General features: G+C 37.5%; 1 protein-coding gene across 14 annotated transcripts in view; it reads left to right on the top strand.

The window, feature by feature from the left end:
* Positions 1-18,589, top strand: part of SYNE1 (spectrin repeat containing nuclear envelope protein 1) — a 330,006-nt gene that overhangs the window by 249,104 nt on the left and 62,313 nt on the right. For all 14 annotated transcript variants that reach the window (XM_040598155.1, XM_040598156.1, XM_040598152.1 and 11 more), the window contains 11 exons: positions 935-1,084; positions 2,120-2,296; positions 4,755-4,910; positions 8,476-8,631; positions 9,355-9,525; positions 10,987-11,120; positions 12,463-12,667; positions 13,873-14,055; positions 15,072-15,218; positions 16,291-16,445; positions 16,807-16,954. In XM_040598155.1, coding sequence (XP_040454089.1) covers positions 935-1,084; positions 2,120-2,296; positions 4,755-4,910; positions 8,476-8,631; positions 9,355-9,525; positions 10,987-11,120; positions 12,463-12,667; positions 13,873-14,055; positions 15,072-15,218; positions 16,291-16,445; positions 16,807-16,954 — 1,782 coding nt within the window. The remainder of the gene's footprint in view (positions 1-934; positions 1,085-2,119; positions 2,297-4,754; positions 4,911-8,475; positions 8,632-9,354; positions 9,526-10,986; positions 11,121-12,462; positions 12,668-13,872; positions 14,056-15,071; positions 15,219-16,290; positions 16,446-16,806; positions 16,955-18,589) is intronic.

Below are 18,589 nucleotides of genomic sequence, written 5' to 3'. Positions count from 1 at the left end.
GATGGTGGTTTTGTTCAAATTGAATAGACCGCATTGAAGTCTGTGCAAGACAAAATAATTCTAAGAACATTTTACAAGGTTCCTGATATTATATGTAGGAGCAGGAGGGATTTGGTTGTGTACTTCTGGGGTTTTTTAGTGCTGTAATACTGAAGTTAAACAATTATACTGGTCTAAAAGTTGGTTTAGTATTTTAGCTGAGGAGGTTATCAGTGTAAGCTGTTGCTTCAGTTTATAGTTTGGGATGCTCTCAGAGTTAGTAATATCATGATTTAGTGGGAGAGAGGAAGGGAAACAAATGTTAACTAAGTCTATTACATTAAACAAATTAATGTCATTCAGTAGTTTTCTGATCTGCCTTGTAATGCAAAATACATATCTACCTTAAAATGTCATAAAGACCTTTCTGAGTAACTAAATGTAAGCATGCACTACTGTATCAAATGGTGAAAGCGAGTCTTTTAAGAAAAAAACAGGTACTATTCAAAATGAGCCCATTTAGAAATCACCACACAAGACTAGTAGTATAAAATTATTTTCCATGAGCCTATTCATTAGCCATTTAGAAGGACAGGAAAAGCACAGCTTAAAGTTGATGTTCTACATAAGCCAGATGCAAAATTAGGAAATGAGTATGCAGACTCTTTAGGAAGTCAGAAATGGAATCTTTGAGTTTGTCCTGTTTCCTTGTACAATGAAGAATGGAAGTAAGAACCCTTTAATGTATTATTTCCATATTAGGATGCATGCATTTATAAGATATATTTCATATTAAAACCTTTATTCTTTTTTTTTATAAACTTCAGTGATATGTTACGGATGTAGAATATATGATAATAAGAGCAGGTAAAGGAAGTGTTCTATGGTAATGCAAAGCAAGGAATTCTTATCCATTGTCTTCACAACATGCATTTTAAGTCTGTTATCTCTACAGCTCCAGATGGACAAAATTCCATCTCGCCATGCTATGACTGAAATTATGAGCTGGATTTCCTTGATGGAAAATGTCATTCAGCAGGATAAAGAGAATATAAAAAATGTAGTAGGACAGAAAGTCATTCAGGATTACATCCAGAAGTACAAGGTACTGAGTGGAAATGTTACTGATTTCCCTTTCGAATCATCCCCATTAAATATATATACATATGTAAAATGTCAGTGGTTTAAGAAAAGAAACCAACCCTTAGATTATGGACTGGTTAGAATTTTACAAAAGTTAAATTTGGTAGTATCTATTACTGTGGAAAAAAAAGCCAAAATTACTTCTACTCTGCTGTTTAGTTATGGCAATAATATAATTTTTTATATGCTTGCCTTAATTTCCAGGTAAATCCAAAGCAATATGTACATGATTAAACATAATTAGATCTGTCTTTCATCCAAACCCACAAAGCATTTTGCAAATTATGTAAGTTGTTTTATGAATTCTCTGTGTAATACCACCTTCTCCTCTAAGTGTAGCCTGTTCTTGAATGGAAGGTGGCCAGTGGTTTACAGAGCAAGGTAATTTTGATCAGTATCTGAAGCAAAAATGAAAGATGCTGTGCTGTATCTTGAGATAACTATTGAGCAATATAGATATGCCACAATTTCACTTCTTTAACTAGATCAGTAGCAGTAGCGCTCTTAGCTAGATCATGTAACAGATTTGCACACAGTGACTCTCCTCTCAGGGTCAGTTTTGTTTCACTAGTCTCCTTTAAAATCACTTCTTGGCTATTATACTTTGTATGCAAGAATATATTCCATGTCATCTGTTTTTTGAGTTAAAATTTTTAAGACTAAATGAAATGAAAAAAAATTAATATATAGCCAGGTTTTCTTAAATCTGATCCTTGAGACCAATATCCATATGTTTACAGATTTATTTGGGGGGGGGGGGGGGGGGGGGGTAGGGGGACAGAGGGAAGGCAAATTCTTTATTCCAAAGGCAGTGTATTGCTGCTTTACTTCTCAAAATTTAGAAAAAATGTAACAGTGTTTTTGATTTCTTGTCAACTGCTAAAAAACCTTAAACTGTGGTAAAGTTGTAATTTGTGAACATTTTTCCTGTTTTGCAGGAGGGGGAGAAATTTTGGTACTCATGTTTTGGGTTTTTTATTCCCTTCTTTTTTACTAGGGTTTCAAGATAGATTTAAATTGCAAACAACTGACAGTAGACTTTGTGAACCAATCAGTGCTACAAATTAGCAGCCAGGATGTTGAAAGTAAACGCAGCGACAAAACTGATTTTGCAGAACAACTCGGAGCAATGAACAGACGTTGGCAAATCCTGCAAGGCCTGATAACAGAAAAGGTAAATAAAAAACCAAAACCCTATCTGCTCTGTAACAAACTTTCAAAATATGTGGAACTATAAGATTATAATGGCTGGAAGCCTCTGCAGGTCATCTGGTCCAACCACCTGCTCAGGCAGAGCTAACTTTACAATTAGATCAGATTTCTCAGGGACTTGCTTAGCTGAGTTTTGAAGATCTCCACTCTTCTCCTTTTTGCCATGCATCTGCAAGAACAGTCTGTCCATCTTCACCATACCTCCCCATAAGGGGACTGGACAGCACAATGAGATGCTTCCTTTGCCTGCTTTTTCCCCAGGCTGAATGAAGCCAGCATCTCCTTGCATTTCACATGCTCCAGCTCCCTAATGACTTTATAGCAGTTCACCAGTCTGTCCATCTCTCCCTTGCACTGGAGGGCCCAAAATGGGCCACAAGTGTAAAGGTGAAAGAAAGAACCACTTCTCTTGACTTGCTGGGTGCACTCTCAATAATCTAACCATTGGCCTTCACCAGCACAAATGCACACTGCTGATTTATTAAGTTCAAGTTACTGCCCACCATAGCCCCTAGGTCCTTTTCTTCTATCCAGCCTGCTGCCAGCCTGTATTGTTGCTTGAGGTTATTTTGTCCCAGGTGCAGGACTTGAAATTCAGCAAAGGCAAATGTAAAAAGGATTGATGAGGCTATTCCTCCATCTTGAATTTTCTCTGAATGGCAGCCCTACTTTCCAGCATATCAACTACTTCTCCCAAGTCAGTGTCATCTAGGAATCTGCTGAAAGCACAGTCCATCATGTTGTATAGTTTATCAATGAAGCTATTAAACAATATCAACCCCAAGCCTGACCCTGAAGATGCATCTTGTGAGTAACTGCCAGATAGACGTCGAAATGTTTGCCACTAACATTTAAGCCTGATGACTGGTCAGTTCATTCATTTGTAGACCTCCCATCCAGCCCATGTCTCCTCAGTTATGCTAACGTATGCAATACCAAAGTCTTGCGAAAGCCAAGGTAAACAGCATCTACTACTCCCCACTTGTCTAGGGTCAGTCATATGTATCATCGTTGCAGAGGCAATCAGTTAGGTCAGGCATAATTTGCCCTTGGTAAGGTCATGCTTGTTCCTCCTCCTTGTTCTTCATACATGTGAAAATGGCTTCTGGTAGAATTTGCAGTATAACCTTTTTCTAGTCACCAGCAACCTCCTCCAACCATCATGACCTTTTAAAAGTGATAGACAGCAACCCTGAAATTACATTAACACCCTTGGATACATCCTGTCTGGTTCTGTGGACTTTTATATGTCCAGCTTAATTAGCCCCTAATTCTTTTCTCCTCTACCATGACTAGTACCTTAGGATGTGAAAATTTGTTAATTGGCATGAAAACCTGGGAGGCATGAGAGGAGATCTTATCAGAAGGATCAGAGCAAACGAAGCACTCTGTAACTCGGACTATGCTGTGGTTTCCCAATAGTTACTGATGTACTTGTGAAGAGTGACAAGAAGGGCTTCGGTCCCTCACTAGTTAGTTCCAGCCAAGATTTTCCTTTCCTAACATCAGCATCAGCCTGTGTGGTCATGCTGTTCTTCTAGGCCCGTTCTTTGTAATCCACTTTCTGTGGATTTGTCTTTTTTTGTGACTTGAGGAAGTTATCTTTGAAGATCACCCAGCCTCCTGGACTCCTTCATCCTTCAGTACAGCTTGCCATGTGGATCATGTTTATCTGAACAAACCAAAGTCTGCTATTCTAAGGATCTTTAGTCTTGCTTTCCTTACTTCACATATAACTGTCGCATCATCACTGTGGCCAAGGCTGCTGTTGACCATCACATCCTCAACCCATCCTAATTAAGATTACAGCTAATTAAGAGGGCTTATTCCCTAGTGTGAAGTTTGTTGTAAATGAAGTGAAGGCTTTTTATGGCAATGCTGCTGCTTTAAAATTATGCTCTGTTATGTCTGTCTTTCTTTTTTTCCTAAAAATACAAGTGCTATCTCATTTGCTGTTGAATAACACCTAGAACAACAGAAAAATCTATGTAACTTTAAAGCAGGCAGTTGAAAAAGGAGGTGATATAAATCTTCATCTGTTTTACCACAGTTATAAGCAGGGAATATGAAATATGTGTTTGCCTGCTTAGTTTTATTTGGAAAACCCTTAGGTACTTGATCTCTGAAAAGAATTTCACTTCATAACAGTGTTCTGCTAAAGTGTTAACTTCTCTCAGTATGTCATAATATTTTAATATGTTATCTCTGTATAATTATTTCTAGATAAAGCAAGGTTTTCATTATAAAATCTTTTACAAATAGCAAATACACTTAAATTTGAATGCATATACTGTTTTTAAATTCTGAAAGCATTGAATTCCAAGAAGGCACTGGTCAGCATTGGTCTCCACTGATTTATTTAATCGACCCAACAATAAAGGTAATAGTATGAAAAAGTATATACTCATATTTCTTTGCAGATCCAGCTGTTGGAAAGTCTGCAGGAATCCTGGACAGAGTATGAAAATAATGTGCAGTGCCTGAAAACTTGGTTTGAAACCCAAGAGAAGAAGCTGAAACAGCAACAGAAAATTGGAGACCAGGCTTCAGTACAGAATGCTTTGAAAGACTGTCAGGTAGTATCCCTTTGTAAATAACAGTACTCTTCAACAGTTAGAAACAACACTTGATAAAACTGTAATCTTCATATCCGTGAAGTCAGTGACAGAACTGCACTTCAGTGAGGGAGAGATTTCATTCCTGAAGTGCAAGCAATAAGAAAGGAAGTACAAACAATAATATCCCAAAGATGTTGAAAACCAACCACAGTTGTCATTCTTTTTGCATTGTGTATTAAAGCATGGAGATTTCCAAGCATGCCAGATTACTGAACTAGAAGGTTGTCAGAGCATGTTCCTATTCCTGTTCAGCCAGCCTTACAGAACTTGATGTCGTGAATGCCATGCTTGACTATTCAGAAACTTGTTTTTTCTGCCTTATCACTACTTTTCCTCCACCCACCCCCCCTTTTTCCATTCTTTTTCCACCTGATTAAAAAAAAAATAATGCTAGAATTCAAGGAGACTTTATGCTTTTATTCAAAATGTGTTAGGAATCAATTTTTTTCAAACATTCAACTATCCAGAGAAGAAAATAGTGCTAGATTCACTTTTGCTTTTGAAAGACTGAAGGAGAATCATAATTATTATTGGGCAGAGAAAGGATGAGGCAAAGTGCAGCTGTACATAATGCTTATAAGCTCAGAACCACCTCAGTTTTTGATGTGAAATTCTTACAAGGACTATGTAGCAGTGAATGGGGTATCACAGTTAACTCTGAACATCTTATTCAGAATAGTTCATATTTAAATAGTTAGAAGCTTGCTTCTGGAGCTGCCAGGCTAGAGTTCAAGCTGATAGGTGTCTAGGCAAAACAGATTTTTCTGAATTTATAAATAAGGCCTCTACATGGTATCAGGCATCAGGTAATTTTTGCTCAAAAGTATCTTGTTCTACCACACACCAAATAATAAATTTCACACCAGATCAAATGTGTGATTAAACTCTGTCAGAATAGCTCTATGCCCAAACTCTTGGTGTTCTCGTCCTCTTAAAAGGGAGGGAGTAAAGGAAGCATGTTTATCTTGGTGCAGCTGTCTTTCCTGCATGCATTTAATGAATGGGATGAATATGATCTACCTTTTAAGTCTTAACAAACAGAACAACTGGAAATCTATTCAAATGAAATGCATACAATAATTTATGTTCACCAGAGTGTTAAACCCATCTGTGTTTCTTTAAAGGCAAATAATTGGTTAGGCCAGATATGTTAGAAGTCGCTTTTTTTCAAAAATTCTTGACCTAAGTTTTCAAACTGGTTACAGTGCTTAGTTTCAATTCAGGTACCATTATGGTTTCAGCACAATAAACCCATATGACTGAAGCAAAGGTAATTTAGCGTAGCCTGACATAATCAGCAGGCTGTGCTTGGCTGGAGTTCAAAGCTGAATCTGATTTATCACCTTTATGGTTCCTTTTGGTCAAGGAAGTTAGCAAATACACTTGAGGAGTCAGTTTTGAATGGCAAGACTTTGATCAGCAGAGAAACAAATTGTTTAAGAAGTAACTGTGTCAGACACTCCCAGGTATCCGGTTCAACTAGTACAAAAGTTGCAGTTTATTTATTAACTGATGTTAGTTGCTGCCTAGCGTCATATTAATAATTAAAGGCAACCATTTTTTCCCATCAGAGATCAGAAACAGTAATGTGTCTTTAATGCAGTTAAGGGTTTAAAACAGTGAATAAGAAACCCCTTTTCGCAGAGAACCAGAAATATTTGCTGTTCTTGGTGTTTGAATCTTTTGCCTGCTTTACATTTTTAATTTTGGAGCACCCTTGTACAAACTTAAATGACTTTTTTGGTGTTAAAATCTACTTTTTGGAAAGTCAAATTTAGTATGTACAACTTAGAAATGTTTTCTCTGTTGGCAACTGGTAAAAAAAAAAGATGTATTAGTCCAAGGCTGTAGTCTGGGACAAGGTCATGGCTAGAAGTTTGAAGAAACATGAAATAATACAAAAGAAAAGGCTAAGAATAAACAGTACAGCAAAAATGTTCCACATATACATACATATATATTAATAGCAGGTGTTTGCCAAGACTGGGCAGAATTTTGTTCCAAATACTCTCCCCACTTTCTAAAAAGTAAAGTCTGTTACGGCAATGGCTCACTTGTTGTTTTTCAGACTCATAATGAGAGTAATTTATTAAAAGTCATGGGTTTTCAGTTTGCCCAAGGTTGCCTAATCTCTCATTTAGAACAGGCTTGCAGAAAAGTAAAATATAATGTGAGATCACAAGATGTACCAATTAATGAAGGGGTATCACAAAATTGCTCACAGTCTACTTTCCATATCACACTGACTACTTTATCTCCAGACAGCTAAATGCAGATTTGTGCTGGCCTGAAGCCTACAAGCCATACTTTCCCCCTCTGCTCAGACTCAAGTGTTTGCACCACCTGAAGATACACAGCTTCCATGAGTCAAAGCATTGCAGGTCTTGCTTGGATCTCCCTGCATTGTGCTGTGAAATGATATAGGTAGTTTCCTGGCTAGGGATGAGCTTATGGGAGCATGCTGTATGACTCATAGTTGCTCATGAAGTCTTCTTGTCCTCTCTTCTTCCTTTTGCAATTTCATTCTTTATGCTACTGAGGCATGACAAAGATCACAGGCTTTGTAACTGGTGAATGTTGCATACCAGAGTTTCTGCGCTTCACTTGTTGGTAAAACATGATAAAACTGGCAAGCTATGAATCAACATTTCCATAACCAGTGTAGGGTCATCTTAAGTCAAAAATACAGACAGCACTTGCCTGAAGCAGCAAAACAAGCCACTAACAAGTTGTTATGGCCTCAGTGTTTATGTATGCAGCCCTGTTTTCTTCACTTGTTTTCACATCAACTGTTAATTTTCTTCCCATTTTCTTGAGCTAGTGTGTCGGGAACACTGAGCAGAGCAAAATGCTATTGAGATCATTAATGCTTCCCAATGGCATGCAATCTTGAGAAGGTAAAAAGGAAAATGCCTGCAGCCTGTTACTTGTTGTCATTGGCTGGACTCCAGTGAACTTGTTGTCTAGAAAAGGGGAAAGCTGTCTGTCCTCAGGCAAGGGACTGTGCTGGGACCTGGCAACGGAATAAAGACTCTACTTCATGTGTAGAAGCATGGCAAATTGACATCTTTCCCTAGGAAGTCACTTAGTCCTTTTCCTTGGGTGGCAAAATTCATTTTTTTCCAGAGGCTTAAGCCATCTTTGGACTAATTAAAAAGCCCTCTCAGTGTTCTAGGGTAAACTAAGAAACACAACAATTTTCCCATGTATTCAAACTGCTGTCCTATTTTTAATTAGTTTTGGACTCTTACATGAGAGCAGAATACTACACAGAAGTTTAATATAGAGGACATGCTTCTATTTAAATTAAAGACAAACAACTATGCTTTAAAGGGAACATAAAACATTAAATAAAATTGCTGATGAATTATAATTCTCTTGAGAATAAAAAGCCAAAACATGCAAGCATGGGTTTTTTCCTGTTTTTTAAACTAAGGAGCTTATAGACATCTTTTCTATCTCAAGGTATTATCTAGCCAATTAAACAAACAAAAGTACTCAGATGTCTTCTTTTTCTTTTCAGGAATTAGAAGAATCAATAAGAACAAAGGAAAAAGAAGTAGAAAATGTAGAACAGAGTGGTCTTTCTTTGATACAGAACAAGAATGAAGAAGTCTCTTCTGCTGTCATGAATACACTGCAAGAAATTAACCATTCTTGGGCCAATTTGGATCACATGGTAAAAGAATCATCAAGGGACAAATTATAGCTCCAGGAATAGGACATGGATGAGAGGGAGAATGAGCAGTTTCCAGCTAGTAGATTTCTGCTGTATTGTAGGGGAAGAGATTTTGAACTGTGTCCCTATTACCATCCATCCCCAAGTTTGTGTGTTCACTCCACATAAAATGAGTATAATATTTCCTAATTCAAGGATGCTTTTAATTCTTGTAATTGGAGCTTTTGGGATGCTTCCTGATATTTAGTGGAAAGGTACCAAATAATTTGTAAGGAACTACCTTTTCAAGCACACAGGTCTCAGAGAATAAGGAAGAAATCAGCATTAATTGTCATCATCCAAAGCTTGATCAGCATCAGTCTGCCTTCTCAGGTGGAATGCAGTCTGTTAGTACTAGCTTATCTGCTGACTTTCATAGGCTGATTTGCCTGTCTTAGGGATATGTGTTTCATAGTCTTAAGCAATTTCTCTTGATCCTGCTTTGGACCAAAGTAGAATGGACTTGATATCTTCTCAGTCCCTGACATCCTATCTTTATTAAATGAAGCAGAACTTAATGCTGTGTCAGCCCAGCTGGTGGTTGTGCAAAATCTTTGTTCTCCGACATGTTTAAGATTAGGCATATGGAACAAGTATCTGAGATCAAAAGGAAGGAAATAATTTAAACAAAACCCAAATATCTTGAATGCTTTTCATTTACTTTTTCTTCCTCTGTCCTCCTAGGTTAGCCAACTGAAGATATTGTTGCAATCTGTTCTTGATCAGTGGAGCATTTACAAAGCAGCTTATGAAGAACTGAATAGCTACCTGACAGAAGCCAGATATTCTTTGTCTCGTTTTTATCTTCTTACTGGTTCTTTGGAAGCTGTGAAAGTCCAGGTTGATAACCTTCAGGTGAAAAGAATACCACGCTTCTTGGCATACTAAGGATAGATTCAGGGATTAATTTTGTACTTATTGCATGAATGCAGATAACTATACATACTGGTTCATAAGAAATGGAAGTACAGACATATTGGGACATTAAAATCACATGATATTAAGAGAACACATTATCAAATAGCCATTGCATTTCTCATTTTGCAGAAAAATAAAATAGTGATAGTTGTTTACTGTTTAGATTTTTGATGCTGTTCTTTAAATTTTGAGCTGTGCTGTCAAATTGTTAAAAGTTTTAAGTTGTGCTAGTGACCATTAAAACTAGCTTCTCACCTGCTTCATCAGGCTTCTGAGCTACTGGTACATGTTGAAATCGCATTTTAACACACATACCCCCAACCCTGTGGTTACAGTGGATTGGAGACCAAAGAAAATAATGTTCCAAAAGCTGAGCTACTTAAATGTTCAGGTGATTTTCCACTGTAATAAAAGTGTAAAATACAATGAGAGTCCTGTTATTAAATTATAATGTAATATTAATTGAAATAAATTGATTTTAATAATTAAAATAGAAATTATTAAAATCTTTGTTCTAGTACATAGAATAACGTTTTATTTCAAAGAAAATTGTCTTTGGAATCAAAAATAATTATGCAAACATTTCCAGGTGCTTAAACTAACAAGAAATTGTTTTGTTAGTATTTGCCAGCACATTTAAGTTTACATTAACATTTAAATATTCTGTGTGATTTGAAGTCAAGATATATATACAGTCAAATTCCCTAAGCATGAACAGCACTTTTCAAAGTAAAATTTAAAGGGCATCCTTTAACGTGCTTTACAGCCACTCTTCTAGGTTTTCATTTTTTTACATGTCAGAGAGGAAGAGTCAGTAAAACAACAGGCATAGAAAATTACATTTATTGCTTATGAAGATTTTTACTATACTGTTTAATCAGGTTGAGGTTTGCTGGGCTGTTTAAACTCACAATATGGATAAAAATACTTAAGAGTAAAAAAACAAAAGGAGCTTTTCCCTGCCAGCAGTACTTCAGAGTGATAAACAAAAGACCAAGAACCTTATTCTCAGAATAAATCCTTTTATACTGTTGCTTTTTTCAACTTGTTCTAAACATGAAAATGTTATTAAATGTATTTGCTTCCATTTCTGAATCAGTTCCATGCACTTACTCCTTCTGTGCAAGAGTACTTGTTTAGAATAGTTTCTTTTACAAGATTTTTACATTTTGTGAAAAGATTAGGTTAAAATTTGATTTTCACTACACTGGTATTGAATCAAATGAATCTAACAACAGCTGTTACATTATAAACAACCTTCTATTTAAATGAAACACATAATACTGTATTCAAAACTGTGTATTGTAATTGATACATAGTATTTTGAAATGTTTCTACATCATGCAGTTGGAATACCTGATGTATATATATTTTTTTTAATTATTCTATCTGTTTTAGAGTCTACAAGGTGAATTGGAAAAGCAAGAAAACAGCTTACAGAAGTTTGGTTCTGTGACCAATGCACTGTTGAAAGAATGTCACCCACCAGTGACTGAAACACTTACCAACACTTTGAAAGAAGTGAATATGAGGTAGAAAATGTCTGTGTGTTGAACTTTACTTTCAGTGGTAAATAGGCATTTATCCATTGATCCAGTTTTCCATCTTTTCTGGTTTTGTTATAATTTAATTATTTTGTGTTTTGGGAGTTTTGGGGGGCTTGTGGGGCTGGGCAGGGTTACTCCTTTTGCCAAGGGCTGGAGCAGAACTGTCTCATTTACTACTGCTAATAAAAGAAACATTATTTTCTCAAACAAACCATTTGGATGTTACTATCAGCAGTTTTGCTGTATGCAGTGCTGCCAACTGAGATTCATAAGTATCATGCTGGAAAATAATACTGCACTTAAAAGTGAGAATCCTGTCTGAAAATTGTTTGCTATGCATGCACCACGTTCCCCAGATTTTAGGTTGCTGTTTCTAGTTGTAGGAGCAGCATGATAGACAAGAGGGTCTGTGCCTTCACCAGTAGTTTGGCAGACAGCTTCCCCAACTTTAATCCAGACCAGAACTATTTAAGGGTTTACGCAGAGAAGCTGCAGAAAGGCAGGATCCAAAAGCAAAAACTAGTTTTGTGAAAAGTTAGGGTTATTTTGAAAACACATTCATGCCAAATTTATTTTAATCTGCAGTCCATCCTGTCCCAGAATCCTGAAGTGGAGGGAGGAATTTATCACCAAATTTCAAAAAAGATACTGTAGGATTTGACAGTTTCAATGATGAGTGGTGAAATTCTCACTTCATCATTTTGTCAGGAAATAATGAGGTAATTTGATAAACAGCAGCACATCTGAGAAAGTACATGTTTCTGGTTGCCATTACAGCCAAGAATTCAAAGGGTGATTAGATTTTTAATTGGATAATAAAAATATAAAGAGTTTTAATAGGTCTTGGGAGTATTTTAGAAGAGAGTTACACAGAGCTTTATGACTTTAAATATTCTGTTGGGGTTTGGGAGGAAATTGCAGCGGAAGAAATGGTGTCTTGTTTACACCTGTTGTGGGCCTCTTGAACCCTTGCAGAAATCTGGTACTGGCGGTTCATGGTCAGTCACGAATGCTCTGTGCAGTGAACCAAAGTGTGCTGAGTGGAAATAGCAGGAGGTTCACTTCAAAAAGTGCAGTCCAGCTCTGACCTCAAGCATTAATATACAGCATCCAAGATGTAGCACAGATCAGACCTGCTGTGACAGGTCAGAACAGCCTGTCAGCATGTTTCTTGCATTCCTTTTTGTTTTCCACGAATGTCTGGATCTTGATTATTACTAAATTTCTTAAAAACCAAAAGTCCATGGGAAACAGCTGAGAGGAAGAGGGGCAGGGATAGTTCTTGTGGTCTCCAAGGCTTTGATGATTCACCCAGTCTCTTCACCAGGTGGAACAACCTTCTGCAGGAGATTGCCGAGCGGCTGCGTGCGAGTAAGGGCCTCCTTCAGCTGTGGCAGAGGTACAAGGACTGTTACCAGCAGTGCTCTTCCACAGTCCGTCAGCGGGAAGACCAGACAAATGAACTCCTGAAGACTGCCACCAGCAAAGATGTTGCTGATGATGAAGTTACTACTTGGATTCAGGACTGCAATGTATGTTTGGTTAAGCTTTGCAGGTTTTCACAGCTTTGTGGCCTAAAAATCACAACAGGCTCTCCATTACTAAACTCTATACTTGCTGTATTGGAAACTTGCGTACAAACACATTTCTTTTTAGTGATGCATCTCAGGCACAGGAGAGAGCTTTATGCCTGCTACCCAAATCTCATGAGTTTCTCATACTTCTCTTGTGATCCCTCCATTATTTGTGCTGGTGTTTCAGAAGCTTGTATCTGAAGTCCTCTCTGGAGAAGGTGGACGAGTTATATTGTTTGATTCAGTCTGAAGTCCCTGCTTATTGAAGGGGTTTTTGCTTGGGAAGACATCCCTCCCAAATCTACTGAGTTCCTTGTAATAGAAAGAAACAAAAGATCCTTTGATTATATTCCCACCAATCAAGGCTGTTCAATTTTTCTGAATGAAAAGAGACTCTATATGTTCTGGGGATATCTTTATCCTTCTTTATGGAAAGGCACCGTTCACTCTGAAACTTCGAGATTCTTCCTTTTCCAAGACTGTATCTCAAAGCAGCAGGATAGTTTATCTTCTATCCGTGGTTACATTTTGGTTCTTTGGAATTTAAGTTAATGTTAAAATGTTAATTGTCTTAGTGTAATCGAAGCAATTGCAAGGAGAAAAATGGAAGACATTAATGAGCTTTTCGAGCATTTGTTGCCATAGTTGTCTGGACTGGCAATCCAAATTATTCAGTTCAAATAATTTCTTAATTACCTCTCGTCCCATATTTTAAGTATTATGTTAAGCCATTTTAAAAAGTTGGCGTTTGTCCCTCCTGGTAATTCATAGCAAGAAGAAAAAAAGGAGGTCTTGTCAGACCGGAATTGATCCACAGTGAGAGCTGCCACTGCTTAAGAGCAGCATGGCAGTAGATTCGAAAAGTTTGTTTCGGCAAATATTGCCTCATCAGTAACTCAGTCTTGCTCAAAGGTAGCTGAACAGTCACTTCTTTCTGTTCCTTTGCGCACAGGTATTTTGACATGTTTTTGTTATTCTGCACATAATTTTCTTTTCATACAGAGTGTGAGTGACTGCTCTGACATTGAAATACAGTAGCAAATACAAGTTTTTCATATAGTGGTAGAGTGCAGTCATTCCATTCCTCCTTTAAATCAGGGGAGGCTGACATCAGCAGAGTGCCAGGCTAACTGTTCATATCTTTATTCAATGTATCGCGACAGGATGTACTCACGGATTTGAAAACAGCACAGGAGTCACTGGTCGTTCTTCAAGAACTGGGAGAGGAGCTAAAAAGCCAGGTGGAGCCTTCAGCAGCAGCAGCTATACAGTCTGATCATCTGTCTCTGAACCAGAATCTCTCAACCCTAGAACTGGCTCTCCGCAAGCAACAGGCTGTACTTCAGGTATGCAGAGAGTGTTTTCAGCCCTTGAATGTGATCATCCTGTGGTACCTGGAAACACGTATATTAGCTACAACTGCCTGGGAAAAGAGGGTGGTCTTGTTACTTGTTCATCACCATTTCCTAGATTTCCATGGAAGCCAAAGCTGAGAGTGGAAAATATGGTCAAGTCCAGCATAGAGACCTTGTGAGAAAGTCCAAATTCTGGGAATATGATAGCAAATCTTATGGAGGAAAGTGTCTTATCTGGAATGCCAAAGGGACCAAGCTTTCTACAGATAGTAATAATGCTAACAGATGGATTTACAGCTACTGCACCCCTGGAGAAAACCTCTTTCCAGCTAGTTCTTGAGCTCTAAAAAAAAATGAGACATTCTGAATAATTTTGTAGAATTAATTTTTATGGTTCTTGTTAATGTCAGGGACCAGGCTAACACCTACCATTTCTGTCAGAGCCTGTTTGGTAGATGTTGCTAATTGCGTGTCATCAGGGACTAAAGAGCAAAAACGTAGCAGCATAATGTGTTCCATAGGAATTATATGGATGGTGAAAGCAACAAACGTAGTGACTTCTGTTTGGGTGACAAGAGGATTTACCCAAGAAATCCAGTGTTACTTAGAACGTGCTTATAACATCACTGTGCTGCGAGGGGACAAAACATAAGAGTTGTTTTCCATTTCAAATTGCAATAATAGCAACTAGTGGCTCTCTCTGCTGGCAATAAATTAAGGAGACGAGTTAGTTTCATAAAAAAGAACTTAGAGAAGGTTATCTATTTCAAGGCAGAGATATTTAACACACTTTGTTGCAGTGTTGCCTTTTTGCTATGATCAAAAATCCTCTGTTCTAGCCTAAAAAAACCCCAATCATTCCACAGTCTGTAAGCAAAGCAGCAGTTAAACTTGCCTCTAGCCTATACAACTGTTTTCAAATCTATGATGAAAATAATCAGGAGCATCATGTCAATATGGATGCTATGTGGTCAAAGTTCTTAACTGTAGGTCCTTTTCTATTCAAGGCTGGAGTGCTGGACTACCAAACCTTTGTCAAGAACTTGCAAGTCCTTGAGACCTGGGTAACAGAAGCAGAAGAAATACTGAAAGGACAGGATCCCAGTCACTCATCTGATCTCTCAGCAATACAGAGTAGGATGGAGGAACTCAAGGTGACTAAAAAATGCAGAAAGTATTGATTTTTTTTTTTTTCTGTTAGCCTGGTTATTTGTGGTACAGTGTATGCACAAATATCATATATGCTTTCTATATATGTTAAAGGCCTGTCACTCATGCAGACTGTAAGACTGAGAACCTAGAAGTTTGATGGCAGTCAAGGAGTGATTGTCCATGTTACTTTGCCCCTGAGTAAAGAGGAAAAGGATGGACAAAAGTGTTTAGAATAAAATTAATATAAATTCAAAATGGGAATTGGAATTTTAGCAGTTTGTGGAAGTTTCCTTCATTTTGTTTTCTCTCTACTTTTTTTGAATTTGTGCAATTCCTGTCTCCGTGGTATTTAGTTTAGGGATGAAGACGTGTATTAATTTTGCATCTCTGATATACTGAAGAAACATTCATACTGCTTAGTGTGTGATCCCCATTTGAGCTACTTCACTCTTTTTTTTTGGTGGGGCTTCCCCCTCCCGCCCCCTTCTTCTTTCAGATGCCCTGACAGGAAGTTGATGAACTTTGCCAACAAGGCTGCTTTTGTCATATAATCTTCCATTATTTTTCTAACAGGGTTAACTATATACTTAATTCCATTTTGGGCATGCTAAAAACCAGAATATTTTCCTAACATAGTGAATAAGATATTTCTGTAGTGTGAAACAAAAAACTAAAAATAAAAATAAAAAATTGAATAAGTTCAGTGGGAATTCACCAGCCTAGCATTCAGGCTAAGAAACAGGTAAAAAGAATCACTTTTTTTGACAATATAAACATATGGCTTCAAAGACTAGTGTACTTTTGCAGCTCTGAGCAGTAAATCCCCAATTTAGCAAAACACTTCAGTGCAATTGAGTTTACTTCTCTGTGCACATTTAAACATGAACCTAAGTCTTCTCTTTGAGACCAGAGGCTGAAAACTGGAAGGGCAATTTTTCCCTGGCATAGGGATTTCTTGCCACTTGGTGGCAACCAAGCCTTTCCAAATTTAACTGAATGCTAGTTCATAATGTTGCAGTCTATAACAGTGTCATTACTGAACTTTCTAGTTATTGCTTTTATTGTTTGTTGCAGAGTCAGATGTTGAAGTTCAGCAGCATGGCCCCAGATTTGGATCGTCTTAATGAGCTGGGTTACAGGCTTCCTCTGAATGATAAAGAAATCAAAAGGATGCAGAATTTGAACAGACATTGGTCTCTGATCTCATCTCAGACTACAGAGAGGTTCAGGTGGGGACAGTTAAAGATTGTTGGATGGTTTTCTTAGATTACAACAGCTATATAAAAGTATACCTTTTGCAAAGAGAATGTTTCAGATATTTCATTAACTGAAGTTCCTCTTCTTTGGTGTACTTACAAGTAAAGAGCAAAGCCAGTGAGCTGAGATGTTGGTTTTGCCACAAATTATCAGAATTTGAAATGAGGAAGGCTGTTACTTTACGACGTGTTGACTAAATAAATTGCATGAGGCAGCTGATTGGGAAAAATGTTACCATCTAATCTGGAATTCTGCTGGAAAAATTAGTGCCAAGACTCTCAACACTGTGTGAGAGGAGGAGACCTTACCTGAATCTATCTATCTTTCTTTCAGTAAGCTGCAGTCTTTCTTGCTGCAGCAGCAGACCTTCTTGGAGAAATGTGAGACTTGGATGGATTTATTAGTTCAGACTGAGCAGAAGCTGGCAGCAGAGATTTCAGGAAACTACCAGAGCCTTTTAGAGCAACAGAGGGCACATGAGGCAAGTCATCCTGTGTATTTATACATAACTGTAACACATACTATTTATACGTAAATGGAATTCACATTCTTTTGTGGAGTAATGTGATAGTGTGTCTTGAATTGAATTACATTTGCCTGCACTGTCTGAGGATATCTTAACTTAAAACAGAAGCATGCAAATGTGTCAATAATACCTAATTTGGGGGAGGACTTAATTATCTGTCTGCATTTGTGTATAATGTATCAGTACACCTATGAGTGCTTGTCCTCTACATTTAAGTCTACTTCAGATTGGTTCATACCAAAGAAATCAAAGTTGTTATTAGTTTTCCTGTAGAACCTAACTATTCTTATGTGATGTGGCCCTTTGTCTTAATCCTAACTGGAGAAAATCCCACTTAGTCTGATTTTATTTGTTCTTAAATCACCTACATCTGAAGAATATGTTAAAGGAAGACTTTTCTGTCAAATACTGAGTTACACAACTTATCATGGGGCTTCCATTTAATAACATCTACTTGGAGAACAAACTGATTGGATCTTCACTGTGTGCTGGAGTAGTCTGTGGTTTTGTAACAGATCGAGAACTAGCCCAGCTTTTGCATCAAGGAAAAACTGATTCAGAGTTTTTTACTAGTGAATGCCTTTTTGGTTCTTCGGTGAAGTCTAGTGATGCACATTTTTTCTCCACCCATATTGTTACTGCCAAGAATTCTGGTAAAGATCAAGATAAGTCAATTTTCATACCAAAGCTCCCATGTGGCCACAGTAGTTTCAGTTCCCACAACTTTTTCAGCTGACCTGCCCAGAGATTCAGGCCAGATCACACGGAGAGTCATGTCCTTCCCCTCCTCTTGCCTTGTATCTCACAGCACAGTGTTTGGATAAATATTTGATAGCAGAAGGTAATTCACAACTGTATTTGCTTGCTTTAGCATACATTTGCTTAAGCATTTAACTGTGTTTTCTTTCACAAATGTCATCCATTTAATTTCCTCTTGGTGCTGCCAGCATTAACTGGACGGTGTCTTTCTAAGTTGAGAGATACATCTCAGGTCTTTGAGATTTGAATGTCTGGAAATCATTACCAAGTGGATAATGTCCTACTGTTGTTCCAGTCATAGATTTTTTTGAAGGGGGTTAATGGCAATCTTCTTGCATTCAATTGTCGTGAGATCTCAGCTTAATTCTCTCCTGCAACCTTGATCTGGGCAGTTAGCTCAGATGGGTGTTACTCAGGCGCTCTGTTGAAGTTTTTGTTATTACAGCTATAAAGTCATCTCTCAACATTTAGAGAACTAATACCTGATTTTCTAAATACTGCAACTCATCCTAAGAAAATGTTGTGAAATGCATCTTTTTTTTACATTTTTTTTTATAAAACTTTTTGGCATTTTATATAGTGTAAATGTATTAAGTACTCGGTGTTCTTTGCAGTGCCTTCTGGTACTCATGAAGAATTTTCTTTCCATGTTGCTGCTGAAAGGGTCAAATCTAAACTTTTTGCAGTGAATTTCCAGATTGTTTTGCTTTGTATTTTTGAAGATAATGAGAAAATATTCTGTTTCCACATGCGTTCCCAGAATGTCTCCAGCTCCGTTACCAGCTTTCTGATCCTGACTCACACCTTTGCTGGTGTTTATTCAAAGAGGAC

Source organism: Falco naumanni, chromosome 6 (assembly GCF_017639655.2).
Source record: "Falco naumanni isolate bFalNau1 chromosome 6, bFalNau1.pat, whole genome shotgun sequence".
NCBI lineage: Eukaryota > Metazoa > Chordata > Aves > Falconiformes > Falconidae > Falco > Falco naumanni.
Note: the sequence above shows the minus strand (reverse complement) of the source record. Positions and strands in the feature narration are given on the sequence as shown.